This window comes from Electrona antarctica (assembly GCF_951216825.1).
Source record: "Electrona antarctica genome assembly, chromosome: 12".
NCBI classification, from domain to species: domain Eukaryota; kingdom Metazoa; phylum Chordata; class Actinopteri; order Myctophiformes; family Myctophidae; genus Electrona; species Electrona antarctica.
Genome location: NC_136793.1, coordinates 4,011,000 through 4,033,306, shown reverse-complemented (window position 1 = coordinate 4,033,306; position 22,307 = coordinate 4,011,000). Strand labels below are relative to the sequence as shown.

At 46.4% G+C, this 22,307-nt stretch overlaps 1 protein-coding gene across 3 annotated transcripts in view; it reads left to right on the top strand.

Moving 5' to 3' along the window:
• The window catches only part of LOC306934066 (glutaminase kidney isoform, mitochondrial), a 63,315-nt gene that overhangs the window by 21,390 nt on the left and 19,618 nt on the right, over positions 1–22,307 (top strand). For all 3 annotated transcript variants that reach the window (XM_079516523.1, XM_079516522.1, XM_079516524.1), the window contains exons 6-12: positions 9,189–9,352; positions 12,372–12,430; positions 19,032–19,064; positions 19,943–20,001; positions 20,240–20,306; positions 20,664–20,714; positions 20,899–21,075. In XM_079516523.1, the coding sequence (XP_079372649.1) occupies positions 9,189–9,352; positions 12,372–12,430; positions 19,032–19,064; positions 19,943–20,001; positions 20,240–20,306; positions 20,664–20,714; positions 20,899–21,075 (610 nt within the window). The remainder of the gene's footprint in view (positions 1–9,188; positions 9,353–12,371; positions 12,431–19,031; positions 19,065–19,942; positions 20,002–20,239; positions 20,307–20,663; positions 20,715–20,898; positions 21,076–22,307) is intronic.

Genomic DNA, 22,307 nt, shown 5'->3' with positions numbered 1-22,307 from the left:
TCTTTAAGTAGCATGTGACATATGAAACTAGGGGGTTTTCATGATTCTGAATCCATTCCAAGCATTAGTTTTGCACAAAAAACACTCCTTGGGAGGAAAACGGCCTCACAAACGTGATGAGGTCAGCACATTTGGTCAAGTGGATATGGCCTAATTTAGCCCAAGGAGTGTTTTTTGTGCAAAACTAATGCTTGGAATGGATTCAGAATCATGAAAACCCCCTAGTTTCATATGTCACATGCTACTTAAAGAATGATGAAATGTGGACTTTTTTGCCTTATATAGGATGTTAACCCTTAGAAGAGCAAAGACGCCAATTGGCGTCTTCATCAGAATTCCGTAAATGAGCAATGACGCCAATTGGCGTCTTTCTCTTTTTTGATTAATCTAAACATATTAATATGCTCCGAAGCGCTGTTTAAATTCCTGAGCTTATATTCCAACTACATTACCCAGAAAACCCGTGTCACGTGACACACGTGTACGTGTTGCCATTGGAAGCTGGTCCCACCCCCTGTAAACAGTGGGGGCAGAGGGAGTCTTCATAGTTTTCATTGTTTTGCCTGTTTGCCGTCTCGCCCGAGCGATTTTCTAGCAGAAAAAGTTGAAAGCAGTACTATTTATTTGAGCGAGTTTTGTGGTAGTAGTATTGATCCATACGCGTCCCAGTCGCCTTCTCCAGGCGGAGTAGCCCTGGTCCAGTGCTTACAGCGAGACTCGCTGCTCCCTCCCTCCTTTTTTCATTGTCTCCCCATCGTCGTCCGATGAGCTATACCGGGAAACCATTGAAGAAGACGATCAACCCGGAATGTTTTGAGGTAATCTTATTGTAGAAAATGCCCTTCTATAGTGATCAGAAATCATAAGATGATCGCTACAAATAGATGCTTGGATAATTACTACTACTAGTCAGATCATGACGCCAGAATGACTCACCACGATGGCCCCCAGCCATTAGCCAGCACCGAAGGTGCTGGCTAATGGTGTTGGTCGGTGCATTGGTGCTGGCTAAGGGCTGGAGGGGGGGGTTGGTGTCGATCGGTTGGTTGTTGCAGTACAAATGTATCGTAGCAGGCATGCACGCATGGCAGTACAAGTATTTTATATTGTAGCGTGCCTTATAGGCGATCTGATCTTTAGAGTAATGTTCGCTCCTTTTATTTACTGTCTACAAAGACGGAGAACAAACATGCATCGTTTACTGAAGCAACGCGTGGTTATGATGACGTTGCTACAAGGATCGGAGGGGGGACGGGGAGTGAAGCTAACAGTAGCGTATTATATAAGATCTGTATGACGTTTCATTGACGTCTGAGCTTGCATGATAATTGCATTCATTGTATATTGTATACAATCATGATTGTACATTGTTTAGTGTGTCTCCGTGTGATGATGATGATGACGATGATGTCAGATAGCCTACGTCCCCCCCCCCCCCCCAACTGGCTGACTACAGCTAAATGTTTATTTTTATATATTTAGAACTGGCATCGGAGGAGGAGGATGATGATGATGATGATGATGATGAAGACGAAGAGTCAAGACTGCGATGGAGTTCTCCGACACTGAACCGGATGCATTCATTCATTTCAGTTGTTGTTTTTTTTTTAAATTTAGCCTACACACACACACACCGTCAAGAACAACTGGAATGCAGTGGTTTGGGGACACTGGGGAGTTTGGGGACAACTGTTTTGTATGTAGGCCTATTTATTTTCTGTAATATTTATTATAATTGTATTATGTTAGTAGTCATAAAAAATAAAAGACAAGCTTTTACAATGAGTTAGACCTGTCATGGCTATTTTGTTCACTAGTCTGAGGTTTATGGTTTGACTAAGCGAGTTTCAACTGTGATTTACTCTGTAACGGTAGATGGTAAGAACCCAATTTTTTTGTTATAATACAGTATACATTCAAGTCTATATTTTGATACATATCATGGGCACAAAGTCATATCAAAACAATGTCCTTGGATGAGTTTTTTATCAAAACTGTTTCTTCACAACAGGTTTTTGAGATACATGCATGAATAGACACGGTACTGGTAAGACTATGTAAACATGGTATATATCAAAATGTGCGTTAGAATGTCTAATTTTACCCCAAAAGAATTGAGTTTATATGATGTTCCATTTCAGAGCTAGGGGGACTTTTAGCTGGATAGGTCAGATTGATCATGACTGACCATGCTATTTATAGATGGCAAAATATCTACAGTGGTACATGTGAGAAACTTTTTATTTTATTTTAATTGAACTAGACAACTCACCCTTTAAAATGAGATATTGCATGGCTATGTACGCCCAGCAGAAAAAAAGTTATTTAGAAAATAAAACTTCAACCGGTCATAACTTTTTTTGTTGTCCTAGAAACACTACCCAGTGTAAATGCAGGCTCTTTTAAATGGCTTCCAACACCACAACTAAACATTTTATCAACTCAGTTCATTTTTTTCCTGGAAGCAGACAAGCCAAGCTTTCTCTGAAGGTCTTTCGTTGTCACACATTCACAACAGAGAATTTTCAATAAATCATTCAAAAACGCCATTCTGCCATAGAGAAGTCTAAAAACTATATAGAAATCCATGAAACTCTCAAAGAGTTAAGGGTATGGTCACATATTATGCTAATAACTCAATTTCCCACGGGAGTTGAATTTCAAACTTTTAGTATATGTTATTAGACACCTTTAGAAACACATTGGTGAAGAAATTTCTTGGTAACGATTTAGTTCCCAGATTGGTCAAATACCCGATAAAATGCCCTTACTATTAGTTATGACGTTCCCACACATCCTACAGTCTAAATGGGTTAAACATAAATTAAAACCACGCCCCCTCACGTATTAGAAGGACAATATCAGTCAACAGAAAAATAGTTTGGGTGTTTTTGGTGAATCTATCACGGTTAAAATGTGTTTTTGGTGAATCTATCACGGTTAAAATGTGTTTTTGGTGAATCTATCACGGTTAAAATGTGTTTTTGGTGAATCTATCACGGTTAAAATGTGTTTTTGGTGAATCTATCACGGTTAAAATGTGTTTTTGGTGAATCTATCACGGTTAAAATGTGTTTTTGGTGAATCTATCACGGTTAAAATGTGTTTTTGGTGAATCTATCACGGTTAAAATGTGTTTTTGGTGAATCTATCACGGTTAAAATGTGTTTTTGGTGAATCTATCACGGTTAAAATGTGTTTTTGGTGAATCTATCACGGTTAAAATGTGTTTTTGGTGAATCTATCACGGTTAAAATGTGTTTTTGGTGAATCTATCACGGTTAAAATGTGTTTTTGGTGAATCTATCACGGTTAAAATGTGTTTTTGGTGAATCTATCACGGTTAAAATGTGTTTTTGGTGAATCTATCACGGTTAAAATGTGTTTTTGGTGAATCTATCACGGTTAAAATGTGTTTTTTTAAAGTGAAATATTGGTAAAGAATGAATGCCTCTTCCAGACTGTGGTCAAAATGTAGAAGCCACTTCCACAACAATCTACTGTATGGTCTACTGTACGTCTACTGTACGTACGGTAAACTATAAGACTAAATATACTGACAATTTTGTCAACGAATAAAAACTAGACTAAAATGTTAGGAAGGGACTAGTGGACAAGAGATCCAGTATGAGTCATTTTACACTTGGTTGCATGCTGAAAATAGCCGATCTACAAGCTCACAACGCGTCGCGCTGCGACACGTTGTGAGCTTGTAGATCGGCTATTTTCAGCAAGTGTAAAAACAGTACTAATTACGACGGAATAAAGGACCGCCAAAATACATTTTAGTCAACTAAATCAACTGTAGATTCAGTCGACTAAAGTCTTATGACATTTAGTCGACTAAAACTAGACTAGACACTATGGGCCCTATTATGCGTGTCTTAAGTACCAGGTCTTATGACTTAACTTAAGACCTGGAGGCGTGGTCAATGCTGTTTGGCCACTCAGAATAGCCAAATGGCATTGATCACGCCTCCAGGTCTTAAGTTAAGTAATAAGACCTGGTACTTAAGACATGCATAATAGGGCCCTAAGACTATTCTTGGTGACTAAAATGTGACTGAAACTAAATGAAAACTATTCAAGAGACTATGACTAAAACTAAAAACAAAAACAACACTGGTATATTAGCTGTGACCAGGGTCACAGCTAATATACAGCAACATGGCATGGCAGTTGGGTTAGGGTCAGTTGGGTTAGGGTCAGTTGTGTTAGGGTCACAGCAACATGTCAGTTGGGTTAGGGTCAGTTGGGTTAGGGTCAGTTGTGTTAGGGTCACAGCAACATGGCAGTTGGGTTAGGGTCAGTTGGGTTAGGGTCACAGCAACATGGCAGTTGGGTTAGGGTCAGTTGGGTTAGGGTCAGTTGGGTTAGGGTCAGTTGGGTTAGGGTCACAGCAACATGGCAGTTGGGTTAGGGTCAGTTGGGTTAGGGTCAGTTGGGTTAGGGTCACAGCAACATGGTAGTTGGGTTAGGGTCAGTTGGGTTAGGGTCACAGCAACATGGTAGTTGGGTTAGGGTCAGTTGGGTTAGGGTCACAGCAACATGGTAGTTGGGTTAGGGTCAGTTGGGTTAGGGTCACAGCAACATGGTAGTTGGGTTAGGGTCAGTTGGGTTAGGGTCAGTTGGGTTAGGGTCACAGCAACATGGTAGTTGGGTTAGGGTCAGTTGGGTTAGGGTCACAGCAACATGGTAGTTGGGTTAGGGTCAGTTGGGTTAGGGTCACAGCAACATGGTAGTTGGGTTAGGGTCAGTTGGGTTAGGGTCAGTTGGGTTAGGGTCACAACAACATGGTAGTTGGGTTAGGGTCAGTTGGGTTAGGGTCACAGCAACATGGTAGTTGGGTTAGGGTCAGTTGGGTTAGGGTCAGTTGGGTTAGGGTCACAACAACATGGTAGTTGGGTTAGGGTCAGTTGGGTTAGGGTCACAGCAACATGGTAGTTGGGTTAGGGTCAGTTGGGTTAGGGTCAGTTGGGTTAGGGTCAGTTGGGTTAGGGTCAGTTGGGTTAGGGTCACAGCAACATGGTAGTTGGGTTAGGGTCAGTTGGGTTAGGGTCACAACAACATGGTAGTTGGGTTAGGGTCAGTTGGGTTAGGATCACAGCAACATGGCAGTTGAAACACACGACTGCTTAAATTATACATTTTGGCAGATTGTGAAACATAATTATGAACTCATGTCCTCAGCAATTATGTGGTGCCTAGCAACGTGCATTTCCTGTGTGTGTGTGTGTGTGTGTGTCGGTGTGTGTGTCGGTGTGTGTGTCCCAGACATTCCTTGCAATGTGCATTCCCTTACGCCTGTGTGTGTGTGTGTGTGTGTGTGTGTGTGTGTGTGTGTGTGTGTCAGACATTCCTCCACGCCAGATGACTCATACAGGAAACATTGGGTTTCCATGGTTACTGAACCTTCCTATTGACTGATGGAGTCATTTCTGTGCGTGCGTGCGTGCGTGCGTGCGTGCGTGCGTGCGTGCGTGCGTGCATGCGTGTGTGCGTGTGTGTGGGCTTGCATAACAACAGAGGAAGCCATAAAGTCATATAAATTCCACACCCAGCGCTACGTGACCTGAAGTAACCCCAGAACAATAGATACATTATTAGGAGCTGAGGGTGTGTGTGTGTGTGTGTGTGTGTGTGTGTGTGTGTGTGTGTGTGTGTGTGTGTGTGTGTGTGTGTGTGTGTGTGTGTGTGTGTGTGTGTGTGTGTGTGTGTGTGTGTGTGTGTGTGTGTGTGTGTGTGTGTGTGTGTGTGTGTGTGTGTGTGTGTGTGTGTGTGTGTGTGTGTGTGTGTGTGCATAACTACTGTAATCCACGTAACTTGAGAACCATTCGCCACACCGACTTCAAATATGACACCCGCGTTCCACACCCCCACAGGGAGGGCAGTGCCAGGTGTCGTTCCACACCCCCACAGGGAGGGCAGCGTTCCACACCCCCACAGGGAGGGCAGTGCCAGGTGTCGTTCCACACCCCCACAGGGAGGGCAGTGCCAGGTGTCGTTCCACACCCCCACAGGGAGGGCAGTGCCAGGTGTCGTTCCACACCCCCACAGGGAGGGCAGTGCCCGGTGTCGTTCCACACCCCCACAGGGAGGGCAGTGCCCGGTGTCGTTCCACACCCCCACAGGGAGGGCAGTGCCCGGTGTCGTTCCACACCCCCACAGGGAGGGCAGTGCCCGGTGTCGTTCCACACCCCCACAGGGAGGGCAGCGTTCCACACCCCCACAGGGAGGGCAGCGCCCGGTGTCGTTCCACACCCCCACAGGGAGGGCAGTGCCCGGTGTCGTTCCACACCCCCACAGGGAGGGCAGTGCCCGGTGTCGTTCCACACCCCCACAGGGAGGGCAGCGTTCCACACCCCCACAGGGAGGGCAGGGCCCGGTGTCGTTCCACACCCCCACAGGGAGGGCAGTGACCGGTGTCGTTCCACACCCCCACAGGGAGGGCAGCGTTCCACACCCCCACAGGGAGGGCAGTGACCGGTGTCGTTCCACACCCCCACAGGGAGGGCAGCGTTCCACACCCCCACAGGGAGGGCAGTGCCCGGTGTCGTTCCACACCCCCACAGGGAGGGCAGCGTTCCACACCCCCACAGGGAGGGCAGTGCCCGGTGTCGTTCCACACCCCCACAGGGAGGGCAGTGCCCGGTGTCGTTCCACACCCCCACAGGGAGGGCAGGGCCCGGTGTCGTTCCACACCCCCACAGGGAGGGCAGTGCCCGGTGTCGTTCCACACCCCCACAGGGAGGGCAGGGCCCGGTGTCGTTCCACACCCCCACAGGGAGGGCAGTGACTGGTGTCGTTCCACACCCCCACAGGGAGGGCAGTGCCCGGTGTCGTTCCACACCCCCACAGGGAGGGCAGTGCCCGGTGTCGTTCCACACCCCCACAGGGAGGGCAGTGACCGGTGTCGTTCCACACCCCCACAGGGAGGGCAGCGTTCCACACCCCCACAGGGAGGGCAGTGCCCGGTGTCGTTCCACACCCCCACAGGGAGGGCAGTGCCCGGTGTCGTTCCACACCCCCACAGGGAGGGCAGTGCCCGGTGTCATTCCACACCCCCACAGGGAGGGCAGTGCCCGGTGTCATTCCACACCCCCACAGGGAGGGCAGCGTTCCACACCCCCACAGGGAGGGCAGTGCCCGGTGTCGTTCCACACCCCCACAGGGAGGGCAGGGCCCGGTGTCGTTCCACACCCCCACAGGGAGGGCAGCGTTCCACACCCCCACAGAGAGGGCAGTGCCCGGTGTCGTTCCACACCCCCAAAGGGAGGGCAGCGTTCCACACCCCCACAGGGAGGGCAGTGCCCGGTGTCGTTCCACACCCCCACAGGGAGGGCAGTGCCCGGTGTCGTTCCACACCCCCACAGGGAGGGCAGGGCCCGGTGTCGTTCCACACCCCCACAGGGAGGGCAGGGCCCGGTGTCGTTCCACACCCCCACAGGGAGGGCAGGGCCCGGTGTCGTTCCACACCCCCACAGGGAGGGCAGTGCCCGGTGTCGTTCCACACCCCCACAGGGAGGGCAGTGACCGGTGTCGTTCCACACCCCCACAGGGAGGGCAGTGACCCGTGTCGTTCCACACCCCCACAGGGAGGGCAGTGCCCGGTGTCGTTCCACACCCCCACAGGGAGGGCAGTGCCCGGTGTCGAGTCGGTCGGACCCACGGTTGTCCAGAACTGCTACAAAAGGCTCTGGTCAGGCTCTGCCAGTGGATCTAATGAGTCCATCCTGGGGCTCAGAGGTCCATCCTGGGCCTCAGAGGTCCATCCTGGGCCGTGGCTCAGGGGTCCATCCTGGGGCTCAGAGGTCCATCCTGGGGCTCAGAGGTCCATCCTGGGCCGTGGCTCAGAGGTCCATCGTGGGGCTCAGAGGTCCATCCTGGGGCTCAGAGGTCCATCCTGGGCCGTGGCTCAGAGGTCCATCCTGGGGCTCAGAGGTCCATCCTGGGCCGTGGCTCAGAGGTCCATCCTGGGGCTCAGAGGTCCATCCTGGGGCTCAGAGGTCCATCCTGGGGCTCAGAGGTCCATCCTGGGCCGTGGCTCAGAGGTCCACCCTGGCCCCCTTTCTGAAACCAGCTCCTCGCCACTCGCTCTACACACTTGCCCTCGATATGCGCGTTCACGCGAGGCTGCGCCATATTAAGTGTCGTCCGAGAGCGAGTCTGTGCTGATCTAGACTCGATTGCCTTGTGCAGCCCTGCTCTCTGTCCGCATGGAAACCGCGACCTACAAATGTAAGTAGGCCTACCACCACAAATAAATGATAAATAAACTCCTCCTAAACAATCTTCATCTGATGCAGAATAGACAACACTCCAACTGATGTTCACAAGGGCTCTTTATTTACCCCACCATGAAAAAACTATAAATGAAACCACACAAACAAAACAACTTTTAACACAATGATTTATAAACACCATGGATGTATATGACATGTCATTTTTGACAGTCACGCTGTATTTCCTTTTTCCATATTAATGAAATCCACATGTCACACAAACATACACGATGCAATGCAATATAACTGTACAAACAAAATAACAGGTAACACAATTGCATGATGGTAACCATGGCAACGAATGGTGTCTGTTTCCTGTTTCTGCACAAGGAGGGCGAGTGTATTTCCAAACAGTTTTTTATACCCATGCACCCTAATCAAGGTAACTTGATTCAGCTGGAGGGGCACTTCCTGACGAGGGAACCTCCCGAGAGCACTTCAAGTCAAGGGACTGGTTTCAGAAAGGGCCTGGGGCTCAGAGGTCCACCCTGGACCTCAGAGGTCCATCCTGGGGCTCAGAGGTCCACCCTGGGGCTCAGAGGTCCACCCTGGACCTCAGAGGTCCATCCTGGGGCTCAGAGGTCCACCCTGGGGCTCAGAGGTCCATCCTGGGACTCAGGAGGGGCTCAGAGGTCCATCCTGGGGCTCAGAGGTCCATCCTGGGACTCAGAGGTCCATCCTGGGGCTCAGAGGTCCATCCTGGGACCCTCTACAAAAATAATAAAGGCGAAAGCCACAAAAAACGTTTAAAATAAAAATAATTCCTGAGGGGCTTTTTATACCGTACTTATATATTAATATTTTACAGACACACCATTGGAGACACCAAGGTCTCTTAATGAGTGTTATAATGTTTAATTAACAGCTAATTAACAGTTAATTAACAGTAATTAATCTTGTTAACAGACACACCGTTGGGGACACCAAGGTGCCGTTCTGTCTCCAGTCGTGCGTGAAGCCGTTGAAGTACGCCATCGCCGTGCACGACCACGGGACCGACTACGTGCACAGGTTCATCGGCAAGGAGCCGAGTGGACTGAGGTTCAACAAGCTGTTTCTGGATGAGGATGGTTAGTATTATTACTACTATACTACTGACTGAGGAAAGGAGCCGAGTGGACTGAGGTTTAACAAGCTGTTTCTGGATGAGGATGGTTAGTATTATTACTACTATACTACTGACTGAGGCAAGGAGCCGAGTGGACTGAGGTTTAACAAGCTGTTTCTGGATGAGGATGGTTAGTATTATTACTACTATACTACTGACTGAGGCAAGGAGCCGAGTGGACTGAGGTTTAACAAGCTGTTTCTGGATGAGGATGGTTAGTATTATTACTACTATACTACTGACTGAGGAAAGGAGCCGAGTGGACTGAGGTTTAACAAGCTGTTTCTGGATGAGGATGGTTAGTATTATTACTACTATACTACTGACTGAGGAAAGGGGCCGAGTGGACTGAGGTTTAACAAGCTGTTTCTGGATGAGGATGGTTAGTATTATTACTACTATACTACTGACTGAGGAAAGGGGCCGAGTGGACTGAGGTTTAACAAGCTGTTTCTGGATGAGGATGGTTAGTATTATTACTACTATACTACTGACTGAGGAAAGGGGCCAAGTGGACTGAGGTTTAACAAGCTGTTTCTGGATGAGGATGGTTAGTATTATTACTACTATACTACTGACTGAGGAAAGGGGCCGAGTGGACTGAGGTTTAACAAGCTGTTTCTGGATGAGGATGGTTAGTATTATTACTACTATACTACTGACTGAGGAAAGGGGCCGAGTGGACTGAGGTTTAACAAGCTGTTTCTGGATGAGGATGGTTAGTATTATTACTACTATACTACTGACTGAGGCAAGGGGCCGAGTGGACTGAGGTTTAACAAGCTGTTTCTGGATGAGGATGGTTAGTATTATTACTACTATACTACTGACTGAGGAAAGGGGCCGAGTGGACTGAGGTTTAACAAGCTGTTTCTGGATGAGGATGGTTAGTATTATTACTACTATACTACTGACTGAGGCAAGGGGCCGAGTGGACTGAGGTTTAACAAGCTGTTTCTGGATGAGGATGGTTAGTATTATTACTACTATACTACTGACTGAGGAAAGGGGCCGAGTGGACTGAGGTTTAACAAGCTGTTTCTGGATGAGGATGGTTAGTATTATTACTACTATACTACTGACTGAGGAAAGGGGCCGAGTGGACTGAGGTTTAACAAGCTGTTTCTGGATGAGGATGGTTAGTATTATTACTACTATACTACTGAGGCAAGGAGCCGGGTGGACTGAGGTTCAACAAGCTGTTTCTGGATGAGGATGGTTAGTATTATTACTACTATACTATACTATACTACTATACTACTATACTATACTATACTACTATACTACTATACTATACTATACTACTATACTACTGAGGAAAGGAGCCGAGTGGACTGAGGTTTAACAAGCTGTTTCTGGATGAGGACGGTACGTTAATACAATGTTGGGAGGGACACAGATTAATGTATGGGTCACAGTTTTCCGTGCAACATTCCCCTTGCCTTCCCCTTTTGGTTAGAGCGTTCTGGCTGACTGTTCCTCCTGCCAGGCAGAACAGAGCCACACGGAGACCACTAGTTAATAACTAACTAACTAACTATAACTAGTAGTTATAGTTAGTTAGTTAGTTATTTATTGTTACTACAGCATTGTGCCAGGCAGGCAGAGCAGAGCCACACAGGGACAACTAGTTATAGTTAGTTAGTTAGTTATTTATTGTTACTACAGGCATTGTGCCAGGCAGGCAGAGCAGAGCCACACAGGGACAACTAGTTATAGTTAGTTAGTTAGTTAGTTAGTTACTACAGGCATTGTGCCAGGCAGGCAGGGCAGAGCCACACAGGGACAACTAGTTATAGTTAGTTAGTTAGTTAGTTAGTTAGTTATAGTTACTACAGGCATTGTGCCAGGCAGGCAGAGCAGAGCCACACAGGGACAACTAGTTATAGTTAGTTAGTTAGTTAGTTATAGTTACTACAGGCATTGTGCCAGGCAGAGCAGAGCAGAGCCACACAGGGACAACTAGTTATAGTTAGTTAGTTAGTTAAGAGGAGTTAACGGGCAATTATGGTCACTGTATTTTGCAGTGACGCAACGCGCTGCGACGCGTTGAGAGCTTGTTGATCTGCTATTTTCGGGGCACAACCCAGCACTCTTTAGCTAATGGAGATGCGGAGGTGTAACGACATGGATTTCTGAACAAAATCCATCCTGGGCCTCAGAGGTCCATCCTGGGGCTCAGAGGTCCATCCTGGGCCTCAGAGGTCCATCCTGGGGCTCAGAGGTCCATCCTGGGCAGTGGCTCAGAGGTCCATCCTGGGGCTCAGAGGTCCATCCTGGGGCTCAGAGGTCCATCCTGGGGCTCAGAGGTCCATCCTGGGCAGTGGCTCAGAGGTCCATCCTGGGCCTCAGAGGTCCATCCTGGGCCTCAGAGGTCCATCCTGGGGCTCAGAGGTCCATCCTGGGCAGTGGCTCAGCGGTCCATCCTGGGGCTCAGCGGTCCATCCTGGGGCTCAGCGGTCCATCCTGGGGCTCAGAGGTCCATCCTGGGCAGTGTCTCAGAGGTCCATCCTGGGCAGTGTCTCAGAGGTCCATCCTGGGGCTCAGTGGTCCATCCTGGGGCTCAGCGGTCCATCCTGGGGCTCAGAGGTCCATCCTGGGGCTCAGCGGCTCATCCTGGGGCTCAGAGGTCCATCCTGGGGCTCAGAGGTCCATCCTGGGGCTCAGCGGTCCATCCTGAGGCTCAGAGGTCCATCCTGGGGCTCAGCGGTCCATCCTGGGGCGTTGAACAAATTTGTTCAACGCAAAATACTGTGTTCCAAGTTCAGGAGACTTCGGAAAACACACATACATTTCACAACCCCATGGTGAATGTAGTTCTTTATAACATTACACTGTAGTTCTATAACTCTATGCTTGATGGGTAATGTAGTTTTATGTGTTTTCCAGATAAGCCACACAACCCCATGGTGAATGTAGTTTTATACTGTAGTTCTATAACTCTATGCTTGATGGGTAATGTAGTTTTATGTGTTTTCCAGATAAGCCACACAACCCCATGGTGAACGCTGGAGCCATTGTTTGCACTTCACTGATAAAGGTAAACGTTGCACTACACGTTATCTCTATATAAATATTAAGTTTACTGTTATCTACACGTTAAATATTATCTTTACTATCTAGGCTTTATTAGCAACTAGATAAAGTCTTCAGCCTGGCTCAATGTTTATTCTACCTCTGTCCCTCCCCTCTATGGGCTAAAACATTAATAAATCCACCTATGTCCCTCCCCTCTATGGGCTAAAACATTACAACATCCACCTAGTTCCAATGTTTGGAACTATAGCCCATAGGCACCCTGCTTTGTCTCAATGGGATAGTTCCAATGTTTGGAACTATAGACCACAACACCCCACTTTGTCTCAATGGGATAGTTCCAATGTTTGGAACTATAGCCCATAGGCACCCTGCTTTGTCTCAATGGAATAGTTCCAATGTGTGGAACTATAGCCCATAGGCACCCTGCTTTGTCTCAATGGGATAGTTCCAATGTTTGGAACTATAGCCCATAGGCACCCTGCTTTGTCTCAATGGAATAGTTCCAATGTTTGGAACTATAGCCCATAGGCACCCTGCGTTGTGTCAATGGGATAGTTCCAATGTTTGGAACTATAGCCCATAGGCACCCTGCTTTGTGTCAATGGGATAGTTCCAATGTTTGGAACTATAGCCCATAGGCACCCTGCTTTGTGTCAATGGGATAGTTCCAATGTTTGGAACTATAGCCCATAGGCACCCTGCTTTGTGTCAATGGGATAGTTCTAATGTTTGGAACTATAGCCCATAGGCACCCTGCTTTGTGTCAATGGGATAGTTCCAAAGTTTGGAACTATAGCCCATAGGCACCCTGCTTTGTGTCAATGGGATAGTTCCAATGTTTGGAACTATAGCCCATAGGCACCCTGCTTTGTCTCAATGGGATAGTTCCAATGTTTGGAACTATAGACTCTTCTTAATTCTACCCTGAATCCTAACACTGAATGATAAACCTTCCGCAAGCATTTATTTTCTTCTGATTTTCCTGGAGACCTCGGTGGGCTGTGATTGGCTGGCTGGGTGTGGATGGGCGGGGTCTTACTGTATGTGATTTGCATATTTTCCAGACATAGGAACTGAGGGAAATAATGACCAGTGCCTTCAGGTCAAAAAGGTCAACGTTGGTAATCCTCTCCTCTCCTCTCCTCTCCTCTCCTCTCCTCTCCTCTCCCCTCTCCTCTGTGTAGAAATGTAATGTAGTGACATTAGTTTGTTTAACATCATTCTAATCATGTTTCATAAATAGTGCAGGAACTATCTGACATTACAGGACCAAACAGGAACTATCTGACATTATAGGACCAAACAGGAACTATCTGACATTACAGGACCAATCAGGAACTATCTGACCAAACAGGAACTATCTGACATTACAGGACCAAACAGGAACTATCTGACATTACAGGACCAAACGGGAACTATCTGACATTACAGGACCAAACAGGAACTATCTGACATTACAGGACCAAACAGGAACTATCTGACATTACTGGACCAAACAGGAACTATCTGACATTACAGCAGGGGTTCTCAACCCGTGGGTCGCGACCCCTCGGGGGGGTCGCCAAATTATTTTAGGGGGTCCCCAAATTATTTTCAAAAAAAAAAGAAAAAATAAAGATTTTTTAAAAAAAATTATTTTCACGATTTTTCAAAAATAGCAGACCTACAAGCTCGTAGCGCGCCACTCGGTGGCGCGCTATGAGCTTGTAGATCTGCTATTTTTCAATAGCTAAATTATAACAATGCTTAAAACACAAAGGGGTTCCCGCCCAAAATGGTTTAAGGTTATTGTAGCAGTCAATTTATATTGGGGGTCGGGAGGGGGCGGGGCGGGGGTCCCGAGACATTGCCAAAGCATTTCCGGGGGTCCCCGGCCAAAAACGTTGAGAACCCCTGCATTACAGGACCAAACAGGAACTATCTGATATTACAGGACCAATCAGGAACTATCTGACATTACAGGACCAAGTTTTACTTTTTCTGCAAAGTGTCATGAAACTAGAAAAGTCGCAATTTTAAAAAATTGCAAAGTGTGGTTGCCGCAGCGGCTTACATATGCCCCTCCCACTGATATTGCCAGCCAATTACAAGGTCAAGTTACCCCTGTGATCATGTGTAAGTATTTGAGGGGATTTATCCCCCCAAAATCATGTTTTGGCTACAAATGGTTAAATTTTTCGCATTCGCGGCGCCCCCTATGGACGAAAAAAAGCCCTCCCAGTAATCACCCCTGTGATCATGCACAAGTAATTCGGAGGGTATTTATCCCCCAAAAATCATGTTTTTGCGACAAACGGTTACATTTTTAACATTTGCGGCGCCCCCTATGGATGAAAATGGAATTGCTTTCGGCTCTGGGTTGCGTAACCCACCCGTGACAAGTGATTCAAATTTGGGATGGATAATTTCGCTTGCAAATTACAATGTCATCTCACCCCTGTGAAAATAACTTTTGAGTGGTGCAACCACTTCTATCTAGCTTTGTGTGTCCCTGGGTCTGTCCCTGGCTGGCTGGCTGGCTGGCTGGGTCTGTCCGAGCACGAAAAATAGCGTTTGGTTGGTTTTCACAATTAACTGTAGCCTATATATGATGATTTGAGGTGTTACAGTACAGTGAAGGTACAGTACAGTAGAGGGACCCCCTGGGGGACCCCCACACTGTAACTCTGTCATTTCTCGACCGTTTCGGACACTGGCTGGCTCGCCGGAACCGGGCTGGCACCCTGGCCGCGTTCCTGTGGGTCTGGGACTTCTGGGGCCCCCCACACGGAGTTGCGCCACTAACTTCATACGGGTGTGATTTTCTGCAACAAGCGGTTACATCTTTCGCATTTGCGGCGCCCCCTATGGATGAAAATAGAATCGCGTTTGGCTTTTGGTTGATTAAACCACCCACGACATCTGATTCAAATTTGGGATGGATTGGACATTCCGTTCGTGATTTTAGGCATTTTTTGTAAAATAGGCCCCTCCCGCTAACTTCGGATGACGATTAAGGCCGAACGATACGGACAAAAAAAATTCAAAACATTTGAAAAAAAATGAAACGCGGTCCGATAGGTCCAGAGATCATGTGTACCGATTTCTGTGAGATTCGGACCAAATCTGTAGAATCAGAAAATAAAAGTGTGTTTTGAAGAAAATTCAAAATGGCGGAAAATCTATCCTGACCCAAATGGGCGTGGCCTATATGGGGAGATGCGTCATGGCCCATGGAATACAGGGAGAAGGGAATTTTGAATTTACGACCTACGGTTCAAGAGTTATAAGCCAAAACGTAAAGTTGGCTGTTATAGCGCCACCATGAGGCCGACCGATGTAATTATAAGTTAATTAATTTTAGTAAGTATTACGAATTATCCCTCCAAGTTTTGTAACTATAGCCCTTACGGTCTCCGAGGAAAAAATACTTGAACGTGATTTTTCGCATTTTCCCATTCATGTCAATGGGGAAATTTAATTCACTAATAAATTCATATCAATTAAACTATACAATATTTCTCATATAGAAATGAGCAAGCACACCATTCCCGATTTTTCCGGTCAATTTGACATATGGGTCAAGTGCGTACAGTTAAAACTGTGGGAGGAGTAGCGTTTAAAAAAAAAGGTTACTCGAGTAAAAATAAAGTGTTACAATTACAATAGTCTGGTTGCCCCCTTTAGGGCAACCACAAAGTTCCCACAAACACGCCCATCCTGAAAGAGGCAGTCCCAAGACGCTGTGAGCTTGTAGATCTGCTATTATATGATAAATCGTGAAAAAATGTGATGTGCAAATCTTTGAATATATTATTTTTTCACAGTTATTTAACTGAAATCTTTGCTTTTGGGAGGTCGCTGGAACAACATCTTTTCAGATGGTCCAGATCTCGTCACATTATAGAAACCAGTGTTGTTTTTGGCAGCAAATTTCTATTTTAGTTTTAGTTTTAGTTTAGTTTTAGTCATAGTCTCTTGAATAGTTTTCACTTAGTTTTAGTCACATTTTAGTCACCTGGAATGTTTTAGTGTTAGTCTAGTTTTAGTCGACTAAATGTCATGTGATTTTAGTCGACTAAGTCTACAGGTGATTCAGTCGACTAAAATGTATTTTGGCGGGCCTTGATGACTTAATAACGTAATGACTGACTTTCAGTGTAAAATGACTCATACTGGATCTCTTGTCCACTAGTCCCTTCCTAGTGGATATCTTGTCCACTAGTCCCTTCCTAGTGGATCTCTTGTCCACTAGTCCCTTCCTAACACTTTAATTTTTATTTGTTGACGAAATTGTCAGTATATTTAGTCTTAGTTTTAGTCGTCATAGTCAGTATATTTAGTCTTAGTTTTAGTCGTCATAGTCAGTATATTTAGTCTTAGTTTTAGTCGTCATAGTCAGTATATTTAGTCTTAGTTTTAGTCGTCATAGTCAGTATATTTAGTCTTAGTTTTAGTCGTCATAGTCAGTATATTTAGTCTTAGTTTCAGTCGTCATAGTCAGTATATTTAGTCTTAGTTTCAGTCGTCATAGTCAGTATATTTAGTCTTAGTTTTAGTCGTCATAGTCAGTATATTTAGTCTTAGTTTTAGTCGTCATAGTCAGTATATTTAGTCTTAGTTTTAGTCGTCATAGTCAGTATATTTAGTCTTAGTTTCAGTCGTCATAGTCAGTATATTTAGTCTTAGTTTCAGTCGTCATAGTCAGTATATTTAGTCTTAGTTTTAGTCGTCATTGTCAGTATATTTAGTCTTAGTTTTAGTCGTCATTGTCAGTATATTTAGTCTTAGTTTTAGTCGTCATAGTCAGTATATTTAGTCTTAGTTTTAGTCGTCATAGTCAGTATATTTAGTCTTAGTTTCAGTCGTCATAGTCAGTATATTTAGTCTTAGTTTTAGTCGTCATAGTCAGTATATTTAGTCTTAGTTTTAGTCGTCATAGTCAGTATATTTAGTCTTAGTTTTAGTCGTCATAGTCAGTATATTTAGTCTTAGTTTTAGTCGTCATAGTCAGTATATTTAGTCTTAGTTTTAGTCGTCATAGCTTAGTTTTCATTTAGTTTCCAATAGTTTTCATCAGTTAGTAAACTTAAAGGTAAAACCGTATTTATTCTACGTTTTGTAGAATCTGGTTTCAGGTCTTGAACTTTAGCCTCGGTAAACAAACCAATCATCTCCATCTTGTTGGTATGATGTAACAGGCTTCAACCAATCATCTCTGTCTTGTTGGTATGATGTCACAGGGTTCAACCAATCATCTCTGTCTTGTGGTATGATGTCACAGGGTTCAACCAATCATCTCTGTCTTGTGGTATGATGTCACAGGGTTCAACCAATCATCTCTGTCTTGTGGTATGATGTCACAGGGTTCAACCAATCATCTCTGTCTTGTGGTATGATGTCACAGGGTTCAACCAATCATCTCTGTCTTGTGGTATGATGTCACAGGGTTCAACCAATCATCTCTGTCTTGTTGTATGATCATCATTTCTAACATAGATTAATTATTAATTACATGTTAATGTAAATGATATAAATGAATCATTTCTAACATATAAATATTAATGCAAGTCTCTGTTGGGAGGAAACCAGCTAACTCCAACACATTACATTATCTGCTGTCGGGAGGAAACCAGCTAAAAAACCTCATATTTTGAAAAGAAAGCAATACTAATGCTCTATATAATTAATACTGCCTCAGAGATGGAGTTAGCTGCTTTATAGCAGACAGTTTGAGAGAGGGAGAGGTGGTGGAGTTAGCTGCTTTATAGCAGACAGTTTGAGAGGAGGAGAGGTGGTGGAGTTATCTGCTTTATAGCAGACATTTTGAGAGGGGGAGAGGTGGTGGAGTTAGCTGCTTTAGTAGACAGTTTGAGAGGGGGAGAGGTGGTGGAGTTAGCTGCTTTATAGCAGACAGTTTGAGATGGGGAGAGGTGGTGGAGTTAGCTGCTTTATAGCAGACAGTTTGAGAGGGGGAGAGGTGGTGGAGTTAGCAGACAGTTTGAGAGGGGGAGAGGTGGTGGAGTTAGCTGCTTTATAGCAGACAGTTTGAGAGGGGGAGAGGTGGTGGAGTTAGCAGACAGTTTGAGAGGGGGAGAGGTGGTGGAGTTAGCTGCTTTATAGCAGACAGTTTGAGAGGGGGAGAGGTGGTGGAGTTAGCAGACAGTTTGAGAGTGGGAGAGGTGGTGGAGTTAGCTGCTTTAGCAGACAGTTTGAGAGGGGGAGAGGTGGTGGAGTTAGCTGCTTTAGCAGACAGTTTGAGAGGGGGAGAGGTGGTGGAGTTAGTTGCTTTATAGCAGGCAGTTTGAGAGGTGGTGGAGTTAGCTGCTTTAGCAGACAGATCAAGGCTCCATTGGAGTTAAGAGGTTTTGTCCGAAGCACTTTTTAATCTTTGGAGTTGGGAGGTTTCCCCCCGGCAGCAACAAACTTATATAAATTATATAAATCAATCATATTTTTACTAAAAGCCTTAAATTATATAAATCACAACATAATAATTAGTCACCTGGAATGTTTTAGTGTTAGTCTAGTTTTAGTCGAATAAATGTCATGTGATTTTAGTCGACTAAATCTACATGACTATATTAATGTAAATAAATGAATCCTGTCTCTATCTTCCTCAGCAAGGAGCGAGCAACGCTGAGAAATTCGATTATGTAAGTAATTAATAATTTATTGTTTAATTAAGCAACATTAGACAAGAGGGTGTTCGTTATGGTCACTAATGCACGCCTGCAGTGCCGGAACTCGCCTGCAGGGGGAGTTCCCAAAGGTATCGCAGAAGTGCTCAAGTCCATTCATGGCAGGAACCCCTTTTGGTGTTTTAACCATCATTTTAAACTATCTATTGAAAAATGGCAGATCTACAAGCTCGTAGCGAGGAGTGCCGCGCTGCGAGCTTGTAGATCTGCTATTTTTGGAAAACCGTTAAAATGTGCTTCTGGGGGGGTCCCTGGAACAACATATTTTCAGATGGGGGACCGCGGCCAATTACAGATATTTTTGGGGGTCCTTGACATGAAAATGTTTGAGAACCACTGATATAGAAACATATTTTTTTTCAGAAAACTGTCAGGATTTAGAAGACATTTTTTTAACCATGATTCTAAAAAAATCACACCCGTGTGAACTGAGTGGTGTAAGGTTTTATATAGCATGATCAGCTGTGGTCTGACGTAATGTCTAAGGTATTATATAAGGTAAGGTATTATTTAGCCTCACACCCGGATGTGATTTCACAACTGGCTGTTTTTGTGCAGAAAAAATGACCATGGTTGCTACGGTCATCCAGTTCACCCGGGTGTGATTTAATTACGTCAGAAATTATTTTGAACATAGCAACCATGCTCATTTTTTTCTGCACACAAAAGCCAGTTGTAGGAGTGGTTTACACCACTCAAAAATCTAATATCCCATCAGCTGATTGGCTATAGGGACGAGCCTAGTTGCTACGGTTACGATCCCATCACCTGATTGGCTAGGGACGAGCCTAGTTGCTAATGGTTACCATCTTGTCTCCATGTCTCCATATAAGGTCATGGACTTCCTGAACAAGATGGCGGGAAACGAGTATGTGGGTTTCAGCAACGCTACGTGAGTTCCTTTTCCTGTCTGTCTGTCTGTCTGTCTGTCTGTCTGTGTCTGTCTGTCTGTCTGTCTGTCTGTCTGCCTGCCTGTCTGTCTGTCTGTCTGTCTGTCTGTCTGTCTGCCTGTCTCTCTGTCTCTCTGTCTGTCTGCCTGCGGGACTACAGGGTTGACAGACAGCTCTTTCAGCCAATCACAGTGACTCTGGTATTTCCTTCAGCCAATCACAGTGACTCTGGTGTTTCAGGTTCCAGTCAGAGCGTGAATCAGGAGACAGGAACTTTGCCATTGGATATTACCTGAAGGAGAAGAAGGTAATGTCTCTCTCTCTCTCTCTCTCTCTCTCTCTCTCTCTCTCTCTCTCTCTCTCTCTCTCTCTCTCTCTCTCTCTCTCTCTCTCTCTCTCTCTCTCTCTCTCTCTCTCTCTCTCTCTCTCTCTCTCTCTCTCTCTCTCTCTCTCTCTCTCTCTCTCTCTCTCTCTCTCTCTCTCTCTCTCTCTCTCTCTCTCTCTCTCTCTCTCTCTCTCTCTCTCTCTCTCTCTCTCTCTCTCTCTGTGTGCATGTTCTCTTTGGGAAACCGACCAATGGTAGTTGTTGATGATGATGATTGACAGCTAGATGGTGATTGACAGCTACATGGTGATTGACAGGTCACATGTGTGTGTGTTGCAGTGTTTCCCAGAAGGAACCGACATGACCTCCATTCTGGATTTCTACTTCCAGGTGACACACGCACACGCACACGCACGCACGTACGTGAGCGAACGCACACACGCTGGGGTTCTCAAATTCTGCCTGAACCCGACGCTGACCTGTGTGTGTGTGTGTGTGTGTGTGTGTGTGTGTGTGTGTGTGTGTGTGTGTGTGTGTGTGTGTGTGTGTGTGTGTGTGTGTGTGTGTGTGCCAGTTGTGTTCCATCGAGGTAACCTGTGAGAGCGCCAGCGTCATGGCCGCCACGCTGGCCAACGGAGGATTCTGTCCAATCACAGGAGAGCGTGTGCTGAGCCCCGAGGCGGTCCGAGACACCCTGAGTTTAATGCACAGCTGTGGAATGTACGACTTCTCTGGGCAGTTCGCCTTCCATGTGAGTTACACACTACCCACTACACACTACCCTAAACCCTTTACCCCCTACCCACTACCCTTTACCCTCTACCCCCTACCCACTACCCCCTACACACTACCCCCTACCCACTACCCCCTACACACTACCCCCTACACACTACCCTAAACCCTAAACCCTCTACCCACTACCCCCTACTCACTACCCCCTACACACTACCCCCTACACACTACACACTACCCTAAACCCTTTACCCTCTACCCCCTACACACTACCCCCTACACACTACCCTAAACCCTAAACCCTTTACCCTCTACCCTCTACCCACTACCCCTACACACTACCCTAAACCCTAAACCCTTTACCCTCTACCCCCTACCCACTACCCACTACCCTAAACCCTTTACCCTCTACCCACTACCCCCTACACACTACCCTAAACCCTTTACCCTCTACCCCCTACCCACTACCCACTACCCTAAACCCTTTACCCACTACCCCCTACACACTACCCTAAACCCTTTACCCACTACCCCCTACCCACTACCCCCTACACACTACCCCCTACCCACTACCCCCTACACACTACCCCCTAGCCCCTACCCACTACACACTACCCACTACCCCCTAATGTACGACTTCTCTGGGCAGTTCGCCTTCCATGTGAGTTACACACTACCCTCTAGTCCCTACCCCCTACACACTACCCCCTAGCCCCTACCCACTACACACTAGCCCCTACCCACTACCCCCTACACACTACCCTAAACCCTTTACCCTTTACCCTCTACCCACTACCCCCTACACACTACCCCCTACACACTACCCCCTAGCCCCTACCCACTACCCACTACCCCCTACCCACTACCCCCTACACACTACCCCCTAGCCCCTACCCACTACACACTACCCCCTAGTCCCTACACACTACCCTCTAGCCCCTACCCACTACCCTATAGCCCCTAGTCCCTACACACTACCCTCTAGCCCCTAGTCCCTACACACTACCCTCTAGCCCCTAGTCCCTACACACTACCCTCTAGCACCTAGTCCCTACACACTACCCTCTAGCCCCTAGTCCCTACACACTACCCCCTACCCTCTAGTCCCTACACACTACCCCCTACACACTACCCACTACCCCCTACCCACTACCCTAAACCCTTTACCCTCTACCCCCTACCCACTACCCCCTACACACTACCCACTACCCACTACCCTAAACCCTTTACCCTCTACCCCCTACCCACTAC